This window comes from Nansenia antarctica (assembly GCF_963989245.1).
Source record: "Nansenia antarctica genome assembly, chromosome: 3".
Classification (NCBI taxonomy): Eukaryota; Metazoa; Chordata; class Actinopteri; order Argentiniformes; family Microstomatidae; genus Nansenia; species Nansenia antarctica.
Genome location: NC_137688.1, coordinates 68,078,205 through 68,091,227, shown reverse-complemented (window position 1 = coordinate 68,091,227; position 13,023 = coordinate 68,078,205). Strand labels below are relative to the sequence as shown.

The 13,023-nt window shown below is 44.4% G+C and overlaps 2 protein-coding genes across 3 annotated transcripts in view; one reads left to right on the top strand and one right to left on the bottom strand.

Annotated features, from left to right (window-relative positions):
• LOC308153629 (acylamino-acid-releasing enzyme) overlaps positions 1–1,081 on the bottom strand; it is a 27,484-nt gene extending 26,403 nt beyond the window's left edge. The window contains exon 1 of one of the 2 annotated variants that reach the window (XM_080526818.1): positions 1,030–1,081. In XM_080526818.1, the coding sequence (XP_080382944.1) occupies positions 1,030–1,053 (24 nt within the window). In that variant the 5' untranslated portion in view covers positions 1,054–1,081. Of the gene's footprint in view, positions 1–452; positions 550–1,029 lie in introns of those variants that run through there. The other variant, XM_080526817.1, reaches the window with a different exon arrangement.
• A 601-nt stretch (positions 1,082–1,682) lies between these two features.
• On the top strand, positions 1,683–12,970 carry LOC308152421 (F-actin-capping protein subunit alpha-1-like; the record flags this gene model as incomplete). Its single annotated transcript, XM_080525402.1, has 10 exons — positions 1,683–1,721; positions 2,607–2,670; positions 3,049–3,100; positions 3,818–3,881; positions 7,825–8,049; positions 8,360–8,439; positions 8,667–8,745; positions 11,490–11,561; positions 12,122–12,184; positions 12,830–12,970. 10 exons carry the CDS (start codon positions 1,683–1,685, stop codon positions 12,968–12,970), a joined length of 879 nt encoding a protein of 292 aa, XP_080381528.1.
• Between the last annotated feature and the right edge of the window lie 53 nt (positions 12,971–13,023).

Below are 13,023 nucleotides of genomic sequence, written 5' to 3'. Positions count from 1 at the left end.
TAGACTTTACGGCTTTTTAAGACCAGCGCGGGAAACCTGTACTAGGCTACATATACTGCACATGTTTACATACTACATATCCTGTACATGTTTACATACTACATATCATGTACATGTTTACATAATACATATCCTGTACATGTTTACATACTACATATCATGTACATGTTTTCATACTACATATCCTGTACATGTTATTGATAACCACTGCATTGTACATATCTACTGTATATCTTACTGTACATACCTTACCTCTGTCTACATATAATATGTGTACATACCTTACCTCTGTCTACATATACTGTATGTGTACACATGGCTTGCACTATGCACTATTGCACATCCTACTGCACATACCTTACCTCTGCCTGTACATATATCTGTACAAACCTATGGCTGCACTGTACTTGTACTAATATGACAATGAGAACTAAACAGAATGTGAATCTGACCTTCCCAGACGAGGAGCAGCGGGTCAACAACAGACCATGTCTGACCACACGCAGCGACCTGTTCATCCCTCCACACAGCTCACCGAAGTTCAGAAAGAACAACAAACTCCTCCATTTCCACTGTGACTCACAATAATCCTGTATTATATCAACTTAAGAACAGCAGTCTGGCTAGTTTAGCTAACCGAAGCTAGCAGAGCTGACCAGGAAGTTCCTGCAAAAGTGGACTCTCGCTGCGTTCGTCAATTCGCTCTGAGACTGCCGGAGCGCACACTGGGTTCAACGTCATAAAGGGGACCAAGTCATCTGATTGGACAAGAGGCATTCCTTGAGAGCTGATCAGACTTCCAGAGCGAGTTAACGAACGCAGCCCATCATCACGAGACAGCTGTCAGTTAGCTGCTAGGCTAGCATGGCTACTTTCTACTTTCAGCAGACTAGCTCGCCAGGGTAGCAACTCTTCCACTCTGGACCATCAGCGCTTATATATATATATATATATATATATAACTAGCACTCCTTCATCATCATCATCATCATCATCATCATCATCATCATCATCATCATCAGACCATACCTGGGACTCCAGTCGCGTTGCCATGTCCTGCTGCTTGGTTGTCAAGGTAGTGAGAGGATGTTGGATGTAGATGAAATCACAGATGATACCGAAAGACCCACGGGCGCTCTCTAGCGGTGACTATAAGTTAGTAGCTTTACTAAGTCAATATGATGTTTTTTGTTCCAAAACGCAATAAAACATTATTCTATAACAGTACCTAAAACACCATGTTTTTTCATTAATGAGTCGAGACAAACATATTGATTGTATTATTTCACGCTGTGATTTTACTTATTTCTTACTGATTTAGGCTGTTTGTAGCACTGAGATCCTTTTGAAGGAAAACTGCAATACAAATAAAATGCATTATAATTTATGTTCAAGTCAAGACTAAAAACCCATCTTTTTAATATTGCCTTTTAAATGACTAAATAATAAAATAATTATCATATAATGATTGGAGCACTTTGAGCTGCAACATTTGCAGGGAAAGCGCTATACAAATAAAACGTTATTATTATGATTATGATTATGATTATTATTGTTTTGGTCGGTCAGCTAGGGGGGTCAGGGGTCACACAGAGCCAAGATGGCGCATTGGTTAGGGAGGTGGGGTCACACAGAGCCAAGATGGCGGATTGGTTAGGGAGGTGGGGTCACACAGAGCCAAGATGGCGGATTTCGAGGAGCCGCTGTCAGATGAAGAAAAGGTAAATCGTTTTGTTTCGATAGGTTTCTGCCTTTGTCCGCTTCACTGTCAACAAGGGAGGTCTTTCTGGACTACTGACGTCTGCTATGTTTCAGAAACGAGCTTGTAAATAGATTAAACAGGTGTTGAATGATGATGCTATCCGAGTTAGCTCGCTAGCCAGCTTTGTAAAACAACACTTGCCAACTTCTGCAAGGTTGGAGAGGAGGGAGAGGTCGCTGTAACCACATCTAGAGATGCTTTGTCTGTGTACTGGAGAGTGGTTTGGTCAGGCAGGCTCTGGTTGCAGAGAAGTGAGCTATGCTGGGTAGGTAGAGACACCAGTGACACACACACACACACACACACACACACACACACACACACACACTGTGAGCTATGCTTGGTAGCCACACACACACACACACACACACACACACACACACACACAGCATCCTGTTTGTGTGATAGCCAGGCTTTGGTTGCAGCACAGATAGGTGAGCTATGCTTGGTAGGTAGCTGCACCACCAGACTTTCTGGGTCAAACAGATTCAGTTGCAGCTCAAATGCCCCTGTTTAGCTCTGAAGATGTGCATGCCAACCTAACCACATACATACATACACACACACACACACACACACACACACACACACACACACACACACACACACACACACACACACACACACACACACAGTACACTCACTAAACGAAGACTGCTGTCATGTTAGGCTAAGTGAAGGTTGTGAAATCTATGTTCCTTGTTCTTAGCCATTCAATGAAGTATCAAACGAATCACCATGTTAACAAGGCTGTTCAGCTGTTTCCACCTCTCTGCCCCTGTGCCATGGCCTCTGTAGCCTTTAGATGAAAGGTTTTCTCAAAGCTTGTCTTTGCTCTCCTCAGGTCCGCGTCGCAGCCAACTTTGTGACCCATGCTCCTCCTGGGGAGTTCAACGAGGTGTTCAACGGTGAGACGGTTTTACCCTTTACCCTTACCTTTCTCAATCTGGGTGAAGGTTTCTACCTTTCTCAATCTGGGTGAAGGTTTCTACCTTTCTCAATCTGGGTGAAGGTTTCTACCTTTCTCAGTCTGGGTGAAGGTTTCTACCTTTCTCAATCTGGGTGAAGGTTTCTACCTTTCTCAATCTGGGTGAAGGTTTCTACCTTTCTCAATCTCTTCTTCTTTCTTTTTTACACACAGCATGTGTGTGTGTGTGTGTGTGTGTGTGTGTGTGTGTGTGTGTGTGACGTGTGTGTGTGTGACATGTGTTGGTGATGCGTGTGTGCGTGTGTGTGTGTGTGTGTGTGTTGGTGGTGTGTGTAACGTGTGTCGTTCTGGGTTTCAGATGTGCGGCTTCTCCTCAACAATGACAACCTGCTCAGAGAGGGGGCGGCACAGTGAGTAGCACCCGGTCACCGATTGGCTGATAGACTAGACTCCGGCGCTGGCCATTGGCCATGCTGAACATCAGTTATGTAGCTCGTGTTTTAAGAAAACGAGGTGTTTGGGACAGCAGACACGGATGCCATTTCGGACCAGTGTCACACAGCATGATAATTGTCATCGGAACATTACCAAGTTTCAAGTTTATTTGTCATTGCATCATAGACACGTATGGCTTAGTCATGTGAGTTATGGCGGCCGGCAGTGGCTCAGGAGGTAAAGCTGGCGACTAATGATCGGTTCAAACCCCGGCTGGCCACGTGTCGAGGTGTCCTTGAGCAAGGCACTAAACCCCTAGTTGCTCCAGGGTAGCCGTCTATGGCTCTGTCCCCTTGCCTAGAGCATAAATTACCACATTCTAACAACTGACTGACAAGTCGATTGCACGGCAATACAACTATTATTATTATTATTATTATTATTATTATTATTATTATTATTATTATTATTATTATTATTATTATTATTATTATATAGCATTATTCTTATTATTCTTATTCTTATTCTTATTCTTATTATATAGCATTATTATTATTATTATTATTATTATATAGCATTATTATTATTATTATTATTATTATTATTATTATTATTATTATTATTATTATTATTATTATTATTATTATTATTATAATAGGTGAGTTGTGACTGTCTGTTTGCTCTCCTCTTAGCGCCTTTGCCCAGTACAACATGGACCAGTTCACCCCTGCCAAGCTGGATGGTTATGATGAACAGGTGAGAGGATATTAGTATGGTTATGATGAACAGGTGAGAGGATATTAGTATGGTTATGATGAACAGGTGAGAGGATATTAGTATTACATTTACATTTACATTTTTGGCATTTAGCAGACGCCTTATTCCAAAGCGACTTACAATCAATACATTTGAATACTAAGCATGTGAATCAGCAGTCCACTATTCGTTGCAGGAAGAGTACTCTAGCTCGGGCCCGGGGCCACTGATAGAAGGAAAAACTTTTTCCCTATTATCGCCTTCTACTAAAACGTTTTTTTTTTTTTTTTTTTTTTTTTATTACTGGAGAAACTGAGAAACAGTACAAGGGGGGCAGTAGAAGTTCTTAGGGACACAGTAAAGGGAAAAGCGGGTGTCTTTAGGAGACGTAGTGGTGAGGGTCAGAAGATGTCTCAGGAGGAGCAGTTAAGATGTAACCTGAAGAGATGGGTCTTCAGTCTACGACGGAAGATGGGTAGTGACTCTGCCGTTCTGACAGCCGTGGGGAGCTCATTCCACCAGCGGGGAGCCAGTGTTGTGAAGAGACGTGATCGGGCAGCCCGACTGCTGTGTAGAGGAGGTGGGGCCAGTCGGCCAGCCGAGGTGGAGGAACGGAGTGAGCGGGCAGGGGTTTGGGGGGTTACCATTTCCTTCAGGTAGGCAGGGGCTGTCCCTTTAGCTGCCTGGTATGCAAGCACCAGGGTCTTGAATCTGATGCGAGCTGCTATCGGGAGCCAGTGCAGGGTGCGAAGGAGAGGGGTGACATGCGAGTATTTGGGGAGGTTGAATACCAGCCGGGCAGCAGCATTCTGGATGAGCTGCAGAGGTCTGATGGCTGAAGCGGGGAGCCCAGCCAGGAGTACATTGCAGTAATCCAGGCGGGAGATGACCAGTGCCTGGGTCAAGAGTTGCGCTGCCTCTCTGGTAAGGAATGGTCGTATCCTTCTGATGTTGTAGAGGAGGAATCTGCAGGAGCGAGCCATTGCTGCAATGTTCTCCGCACAGGATAGTCGGTTATCCAGGATCACTTCAAGGTTCTTGGCTGTCAGGGAGGGGGTTACAGTAGAGTTCTCCACTGTGATGGAGAAGTCTTGGAGAGGGCAGGCTTTCCCGGGGATGAAGAGGAGCTCGGTCTTGTTAAGATTGAGCTTGAGATGGTGGTCAGCCATCCAAGTTGAAATGTCAGCGAGACATGCTGAGATACGGGTTGCCACGTGTACATCAGACGGGGGGAAGGACAGGAAGAGTTGAGTGTCGTCTGCGTAGCTGTGGTAGGAGAGCCCATGTGAAGAGATTACCGAGCCAAGAGACTTGGTGTAGAGGGAGAAGAGTAGGGGCCCTAGGACGGAACCCTGGGGAACTCCAGTGGAGAGGGTTCGTGGAGAAGATAGCGATTCTCTCCAGGTCACCTGGTAGGAGCGGCCCGCCAGGTAGGAAGAAAACCAGGAGTGTGCGGTGCCAGAGATGCCCAGGTCTGAGAGGATGGAGAGAAGGATCTGGTGATTGACTGTGTCGAAGGCAGCAGACAGGTCAAGGAGAATGAGAACAGAGGAGAACAGAGGAGAACAGAGGAGAGGGAGGAACAGGAGAGGAACAGAGGAGAGGGAGAATGAGAACAGAGGAGAGGGAGGAAGCTTATGGTTATGATGAACAGGTGAGAGGATATTAGTATGGTTATGATGAACAGGTGAGAGGATATTAGTATAATGAACAGGTGAGAGGATATTAGTATGGTTATGATGAACAAGTGAGAGGATATTAGTATGGTTATGATGAACAGTTGAGAGGATATTCAGTGTTTCCTCTATATGCATTTATTGGTGGCGGGCCGCCACGAATGAATTTGCTCCGCCACCAAATGATTCAGACAGTCCACTTTGATTCAGGCTGCGCAGAAAGGCAGCGAGTTATTATGACCGGAGAACTGAAAAAAAGCATGTGTCCCTGAACGCTCCGCCAATCACTGTGAGTAAACTGACTCTGAGAATGTCCTCACGTCACATTTTACCGTAATACCCTATATGTTGGTTGAAGTGCAACATCTCAGCTTTCAGGGACAGTTGGATTTTTTTCGATAGCACAAACCGTTTAGAAATTACGGTAATTACAATGTCGGGTGCGGATTTGTGCTGGTGGCGGTACATTCGGCGCAGAAGTGGTATCTATACCAGATAAATAATAACCATTTGCTTACGTAATTTTTCGTTTGTTTACGTAGTCTGAAACTACAGATGGTAAGCTTTCAAATGATGCGTCATACATTGAAATCGGAAAAAAAAAATCAGGACGACACAAGTATTTGAATGTTTGTTTGTATCATGTTTTGCTCAAGAATGGTGACTGCTAAACGCTGCTAGCCTAACGTTTCGTTCTAAAACGAAAGTATTGTAACCTCCCCACTTGGACAGTGGTTGAAATAATGACAGATAGCTTCTCTCATGTAATCTGTGCGTTTAATTGTAAACTATCTCATACACAACTTTCTTAGTTCACCCGAGCTCTCTCTCCCAACGGTCTCAATAACACACACAGCATCACTGGCACACAACACAGTAACAGTGCGAACATGAACATGAACTCAAGCATTAATGAACATTAATGAACAGGGTTGTTCTATCTAATTTATTATGTTTGTGTTATGCTAATAAATGTAGATCCACACAGGTATACAAACTGAGATCCGTTTACTGTCAAGTGCCATTCATTCTGACAACACACACACACAGTCGTAAAGCTCTAACAGAACGTGACGTCGTAAAGTGCAACAAAGTGCTGCAATGACATACTGTCGTACATAACAATATTGGTATTTGATCACCTTCTATATAAAATCACCTGCTCGGCTTTAATGACTTAACCGCTATTTAAGAAATTATATTTGTTTTCGCGTGCACGCGTTGTATGCACGCGCACGCGGGAAAAATCGGGCGCGCGCTGCGCGCGGCGAAAGACGACCACCCCGCCACGAATGTGGAAAATCCTGGAGGAAACACTGATATTAGTATGGTTATGATGAACAGGTGAGAGGATATTAGTATGGTTATGATGAACAGGTGAGAGGATATTAGTGTGTGCTTCACCTGCTGCTGTAGGCTATATAGGCCCACCCTCTATGTGCATTATTGATGACATTTTGGCATATCATCTGTCAAAAATCATATTATGGCGCTTAGGTGGCGTAACGGGTTAAGTGTCGACCATGTAACTGCAGGGTTCCGGTTCAATTCCGTCCGTGGACATATCCTGCATGTCATCCCTTCTCTCTCTCTCACCCATCCTTCCTGTTCAAATCTCTACTGTTTCTATCAATAAAAAAAAAATATATGAGTGGGACTGCGCCACTCAGAAAAAATAACTTATAAAACAAACAAGCAAACAAACAAACAAATAAAACGTATTATTGTAAGCAAACTGGCTAGTAGTCGCTCTATTGGTAGAGGGCTGCAAGGGAATTTTTCCTGGCTACATAGTATACAGGTTTTTTACTTTTGCCTGCTCGCGGCTCTGTCAGTATTGATTGATTGATTGACTGATTGACTGAACATTTTCATTGTGTGAAGCGCATTGAGTTGCATCTTGTAAGAAATGCGCTATACAAATAAAATTTGATTTGATTTGATTTGATTATGTCGCGGCCAAGTCGATAGACTTGTGTTATACAATGCAGTATGTTCAACTTTAACAAAGTGTACTTCGCACTTTCCACATACCCTTCAAACCAGAACCACCCATTGGGCCAACAATCAATTAATCAATTAATCAATTCACCCCCAAAACTAAGCCAACAGCAGACAGATAATACACTGCCTCTCCTCCTCTCACTCTGCCCTCTCTCCCCTTCTCCCCCTCTCTCCCCCTCTCCCTCTCCCATCTCCCTCTCTCCCTCCCCCCTCCCTCCCTCTCCCCCTCCCCCTCCCCCTCTCTCCCTCCCCCCCCTCTCCAGGTTCTGATAACGGAGCACGGGGACCTGGGCCAGGGTCGCTTCCTGGACCCCCGGAACCAGGTGTCGTTCCGCTTCGACCACCTGAGGAAGGAGGTCAGCGGCGTGCAGCCCTGCGAGGAGGGGGGCGAGGGGGAGGGGGGGGGCGCCCTGAGGGCCTGGAGGGACGCCTGCGACGCCGCGCTCAGCGCCTACGTGAAGGAACACTACCCCAGCGGAGTCTGCACGGTACACACACACACACATGCATACACACACATGCATACACACACATGCATATATGCTCACACACACACAGGTGCACGCACACACACTCACACACAGCCATAGACACAGACGCAGACGCACGGTACACACACACACACACACTCGCACACACACACAAAAACACGAAACGAGCTACCCCAGTATCTGCACTGTAATGTACACACACACATACTACACACACAGGAGATTTAGTAAATATAAATCCTGGCCAGTGTGTTCACCCCCACCCTGCTCTACCCCCCGTCGTCGTCGTCGTCGTCGTCTGCTGCAGGTGTATGGGAAGACGGTGGACGGCCAGCAGACCATCATCGCCTGCATCGAGGGGCACCAGTTCCAACCCAAGAACTTCTGGTAAAGACTCACCCTCTCTACTCACTGTAAAGACTCACATTCCTCACTGCTGATCACCACACAGGGTCAAATGTACAAGAACAGGGTGGAGAAACAAGTTAAAGAAGAGTACAACATCTCTCTCTCTTTCTTTCTCTCTCTCTCCCCCCCTCTCTCTCCTTCTCTCCCCCTCTCTCTCCTTCTCTCCTTCTCTCTCTCTTCCCCCTCTCTCTCCTTCTCCCTCTCAGGAACGGACGTTGCCGCTCTGAGTGGAAGTTCACCATTGGTCAGTCCACGGCTCAGGTCGTCGGTGTGTTGAAGATCCAGGTGAGTGGACCTCACATGGTCACATGATCTAAGTGCCGAGGGTGAGTAAAGTCGCCTGAATTGTCAACAGATTTGCCAAAAGTGACTTTATTCACCAGAAATGCATGAATTACGATGCTTCATTGTGTAGCCAATCAAATTGTTGTCGCTAGGTAGATACCACCTAAAACACTTGGCACTCTAGGTGGAGAGGGTTCCGGAACTATTTGGCAGTTGGTGACTTAAAAAATGCTGACAGTTATTTAAGCAATATCACACCAGAGTACGGCTGTGATTCGGTCGTAGGTACGAGGCCGCAGGCCGAGTATGATATTCAGTATAACAGCATGACCTCGAGTGTGATATTGCTTTTACACAACAGTTCTACAGCACCATTTATTAGTTAACAGTAATAAGCGACAACAGATTATGATTTGTTTGTTTATTTAATAATTTATTTTGGCTCCGCCAACACAAAATTGTTCTGCAACTGAACTTCAACTGTACTGTTGCCTAGTAACCCGAACACAAACATCCGCAGGCTAGCTACTTTGTATTAACGGTCATTCAATAGAACATCTGTGCGGCGGAGTGATACATACAAAAGTCATACAAAAGTCCTAGTGCTGTTAGGGGGCGTTCACACTTGACGTCTTTTTTTAGAAAAAAGCGCCGCCTTCAGCGCCTTTTTACATACAACCCTATGGGAAAATGGAAAAAAAATGGGAAAAACCCCTTTAAAAAGCGTGAGAAAAGCGCAGCTGCCGCCGCCTTTTTCAGTTGAATTTATTTAACTTTTCAGAAAGGCGCTGTGTGTCGTCAAGCGCCTTTCTGACAGCTGACCAATCAGGACGAGGAGAGTAGGTACGCGTGTACCTTCCCTAGTAACCAACTTCCCAACAACCGGTGCTCCAAGACGTCAGACCCATCAAGATGTAGCACAATGTAGCACATGTTGTAGAATGTTGTAGAATGTAGAACTACTCGTGATTGCTACTGGTGTTTCATAACGTGGTTCCAGTGTTCGCAGCATTCGGCAGAAATCTTCATTTTCCGCAACACTGTTGCAGATATACCCAGTTCAACACAACACACCTTGCAAATATACCCAGCGATAGACTTGGTAATAGTCGTAGCCTCGGGGAGTAAAAGGGAAGCCTGGTCTGCCTCTTAGACATGACTACATCGTAATGATTACAAAGATGCCACTTGAAATGCATGAAATCCAAGTTTATTACATATTCACCTAGTATTTGACTGACTGTCAGTCACGAATGGTCCCAGTATTGTTGCTTCAGTTGGGTTGTAATTGTGCTTGCTGCAGAGCACGATGTTATTGCTGATATTTTTGTTTTAATCCTATTCTTTTACCAACCGTTAAGACAACAATATAGTAAACTAGTTCCTTTAGCTAGCTAAAGATATTGCCCCCCAAATCATTTTACAACTTGTTATAATTATGTTACGATGTTTCTCCGCATTGAAGGTATATAAGCAACGCAGGGTGCGCTCGTAAATTCGCTCTGAGAGCGCCGGAGCGCACACTGGGTTCAACGTCATAAAGGGACCAGGTAATTTGATTGGACAAGAGGCATTCCATGAGTGCTGATCAGATTTCCAGGGCGAATTTACGAACGCAGCTAGTGAACAGAAGACGAAAAAACCGTCAGATCAGATATATAAACAGGTTATTTTGATAAACTGGACACATTTTGGGAATATATATGGTTACTTTCTCGCCTGAAAACATATTAAAACTTAACATAAAATGACATATTAACACTTGTATTGCCAAAGTTACAGCTTTTAGCCAATGGAGGTTAAAATGGACGATTTAAATTGCCCGCTGCTAACCGGTGCGAAATGCATTCTGGGAAAAAGGCGGTGAAGGCTGCGCTTTTTTCCCATGGGTTGTCTGTAAAAAGACGGTGAAAAGGCGCTGAAGGCGGCGCTTTTTTCTAAAAAAAGACGTCAAGTGTGAACGCCCCCTTATACTGTATATCGGCACTCATGGAATGCCTCTTGTCCAATCAAATGACTTCATAAAACTCATTTGTTCTTCAACAGAAACACAATGGTGGTTTCTGTCTTCATGTTGAGCTTCATGGTGTGTCTCTGTCTTCATGTTGAGCTTCATGGTGTGTCTGTCTTCATGTTGTGCTTCATGGTGTGTCTCTGTCTGTCTTCATGTTGAGCTTCATGGTGTCTCTGTCTGTCTTCATGTAGAGCTTCATGGTGTCTCTGTCTTCATGTTGAGCTTCATGGTGTGTTTCTGTCTTCATGTTGAGCTTCATGGTGTCTCTGTCTTCCTGTTGAGCTTCATGGTGTCTCTGTCTTCATGTTGAGCTTCATGGTGTGTCTCTGTCTTCATGTTGAGCTTCATGGTGTCTCTGTCTTCATGTTGAGCTTCATGGTGTCTCTGTCTTCATGTTGAGCTTCATGGTGTCTCTGTCTTCATGTTGAGCTTCATGGTGTGTCTGTCTGTCTTCATGTTGAGCTTCATGGTGTCTCTGTCTGTCTTCATGTTGAGCTTCATGGTGTGTCTGTCTGTCTTCATGTTGAGCTTCATGGTGTCTCTGTCTTCATGTTGAGCTTCATGGTGTGTCTGTCTTCATGTTGAGCTACATGGTGTCTCTGTCTTCATGTTGAGCTTCATGGTGTGTCTGTCTTCATGTTGAGCTTCATGGTGTCTCTGTCTTCATGTTGAGCTTCATGGTGTCTCTGTCTTCATGTTGAGCTTCATGGTGTGTTTTCTGTGTCCTCAGGTGCATTACTACGAGGATGGCAACGTGCAGCTGGTCAGCCACAAAGAGGTGGAGGAGTCTATAACACTGACTGTAAGTGGACTATATGTATATATATCTCCAACATTGTTGTGACCAGCCTAAGGCACACCTGTGCAATGATCATGGTGTCTAATCAGCATCTGGATCTGCCACACCTGTCAGGTGGATGGATTATCGGATATTATTCGATATCTCGGCAAAGGAGAAGTGCTCATCAAAAGTTGAGAGAAGTAGGCCTTTTGTGTACATAGAAAAAGTCTTCGATCTTTGATTTCAACTCATATTCAAATCAAAAATTTTAGCAAAAAGTGTTTATATTTGTGTTCAGTGTAGATAGATAGGTAGATGGGTAGGTACTTTATTGATCCCAGAGTGGAAATTAAGGTGTTGTAGCAGCTCACATCACAAACAACAACAACTAAATAAAGTGGCAATTGAATAATATAATAAAATAAAAATAAAAATAGACATAAATAAATATCTCAAACGTTATCTACAGTAACAACAGTCCAGTATGACCAGTGTTTAACAGGCTAGGTCAGCCCAGGTAACAGACAGGGGCAGCCATGCCAGTAACTCTCTCTCTCTCTCTGTTCTGTCTGTTGAAACAGAACGAGAGTCAGACCGCCAAGGAGTTCTTGGATATCATCGAGAACGCTGAGAATGATTACCAGGTAAGCCTGCTCACCTGACAGCTCAAATAGACATTTTGAGCAGGTGTGAGTGTGTAGTGTACACGTGGAGAGCTCAAAATGACACCCATACAATTTAGAAAATGCCTCTTAACACACCAATCCCTTGATTTCACAGTCAATGTGTTTAACCATGCATACAGTATAGTCACCTGAGTGTGATATAGTGAGTGTGATATAGTGAGTGTGATATAGAGTAGAGTAGAGCTCTCAGGTCTTCTGACGCTGGCTTTCTCTGTGTACCACATGTACAAAAGAAGAGATTTGGTGAGGCTGCATTCTCATTTTATGCACCCAGATTGTGTCTCCACTGCCAGTTTACATTAGGGATGCAACCTCAGCACATATGTTCAAGTCAAGACTAAAAACCCATCTTTTTAATATTGCCTTTAAATGACTAAATAATTATTATTTATGATTATATAATGATTAAAGCACTTTGAGCTGCAACGTTTGCAGAAAAAGCGCTATACTAATAAAGTTATTATTATTAATATATAGTGAGTGTGATCAGTGAGTGTGATCAGTGAGTGTGATATTGTGAGTGTGATATAGTGAGTATTGTGAGTGTGATATAGTGAGTGTGATATAGTGAGTGTGATCAGTGAGTGTGTGTTGTCTTCTCAGACGGCCATCAGTGAGAACTACCAGACGATGTCTGACACCACCTTCAAGGCTCTGCGCCGTCAGCTTCCCGTCACGCGCACCAAGATCGACTGGAACAAGATCCTCAGCTACAAGATCGGCAAGGAGATGCAGAACGCCTAGAGGAGAGGAGAGGAGGAGGAGGAGGAGGAGGAGAGGGACTCACTCCGGCCAGC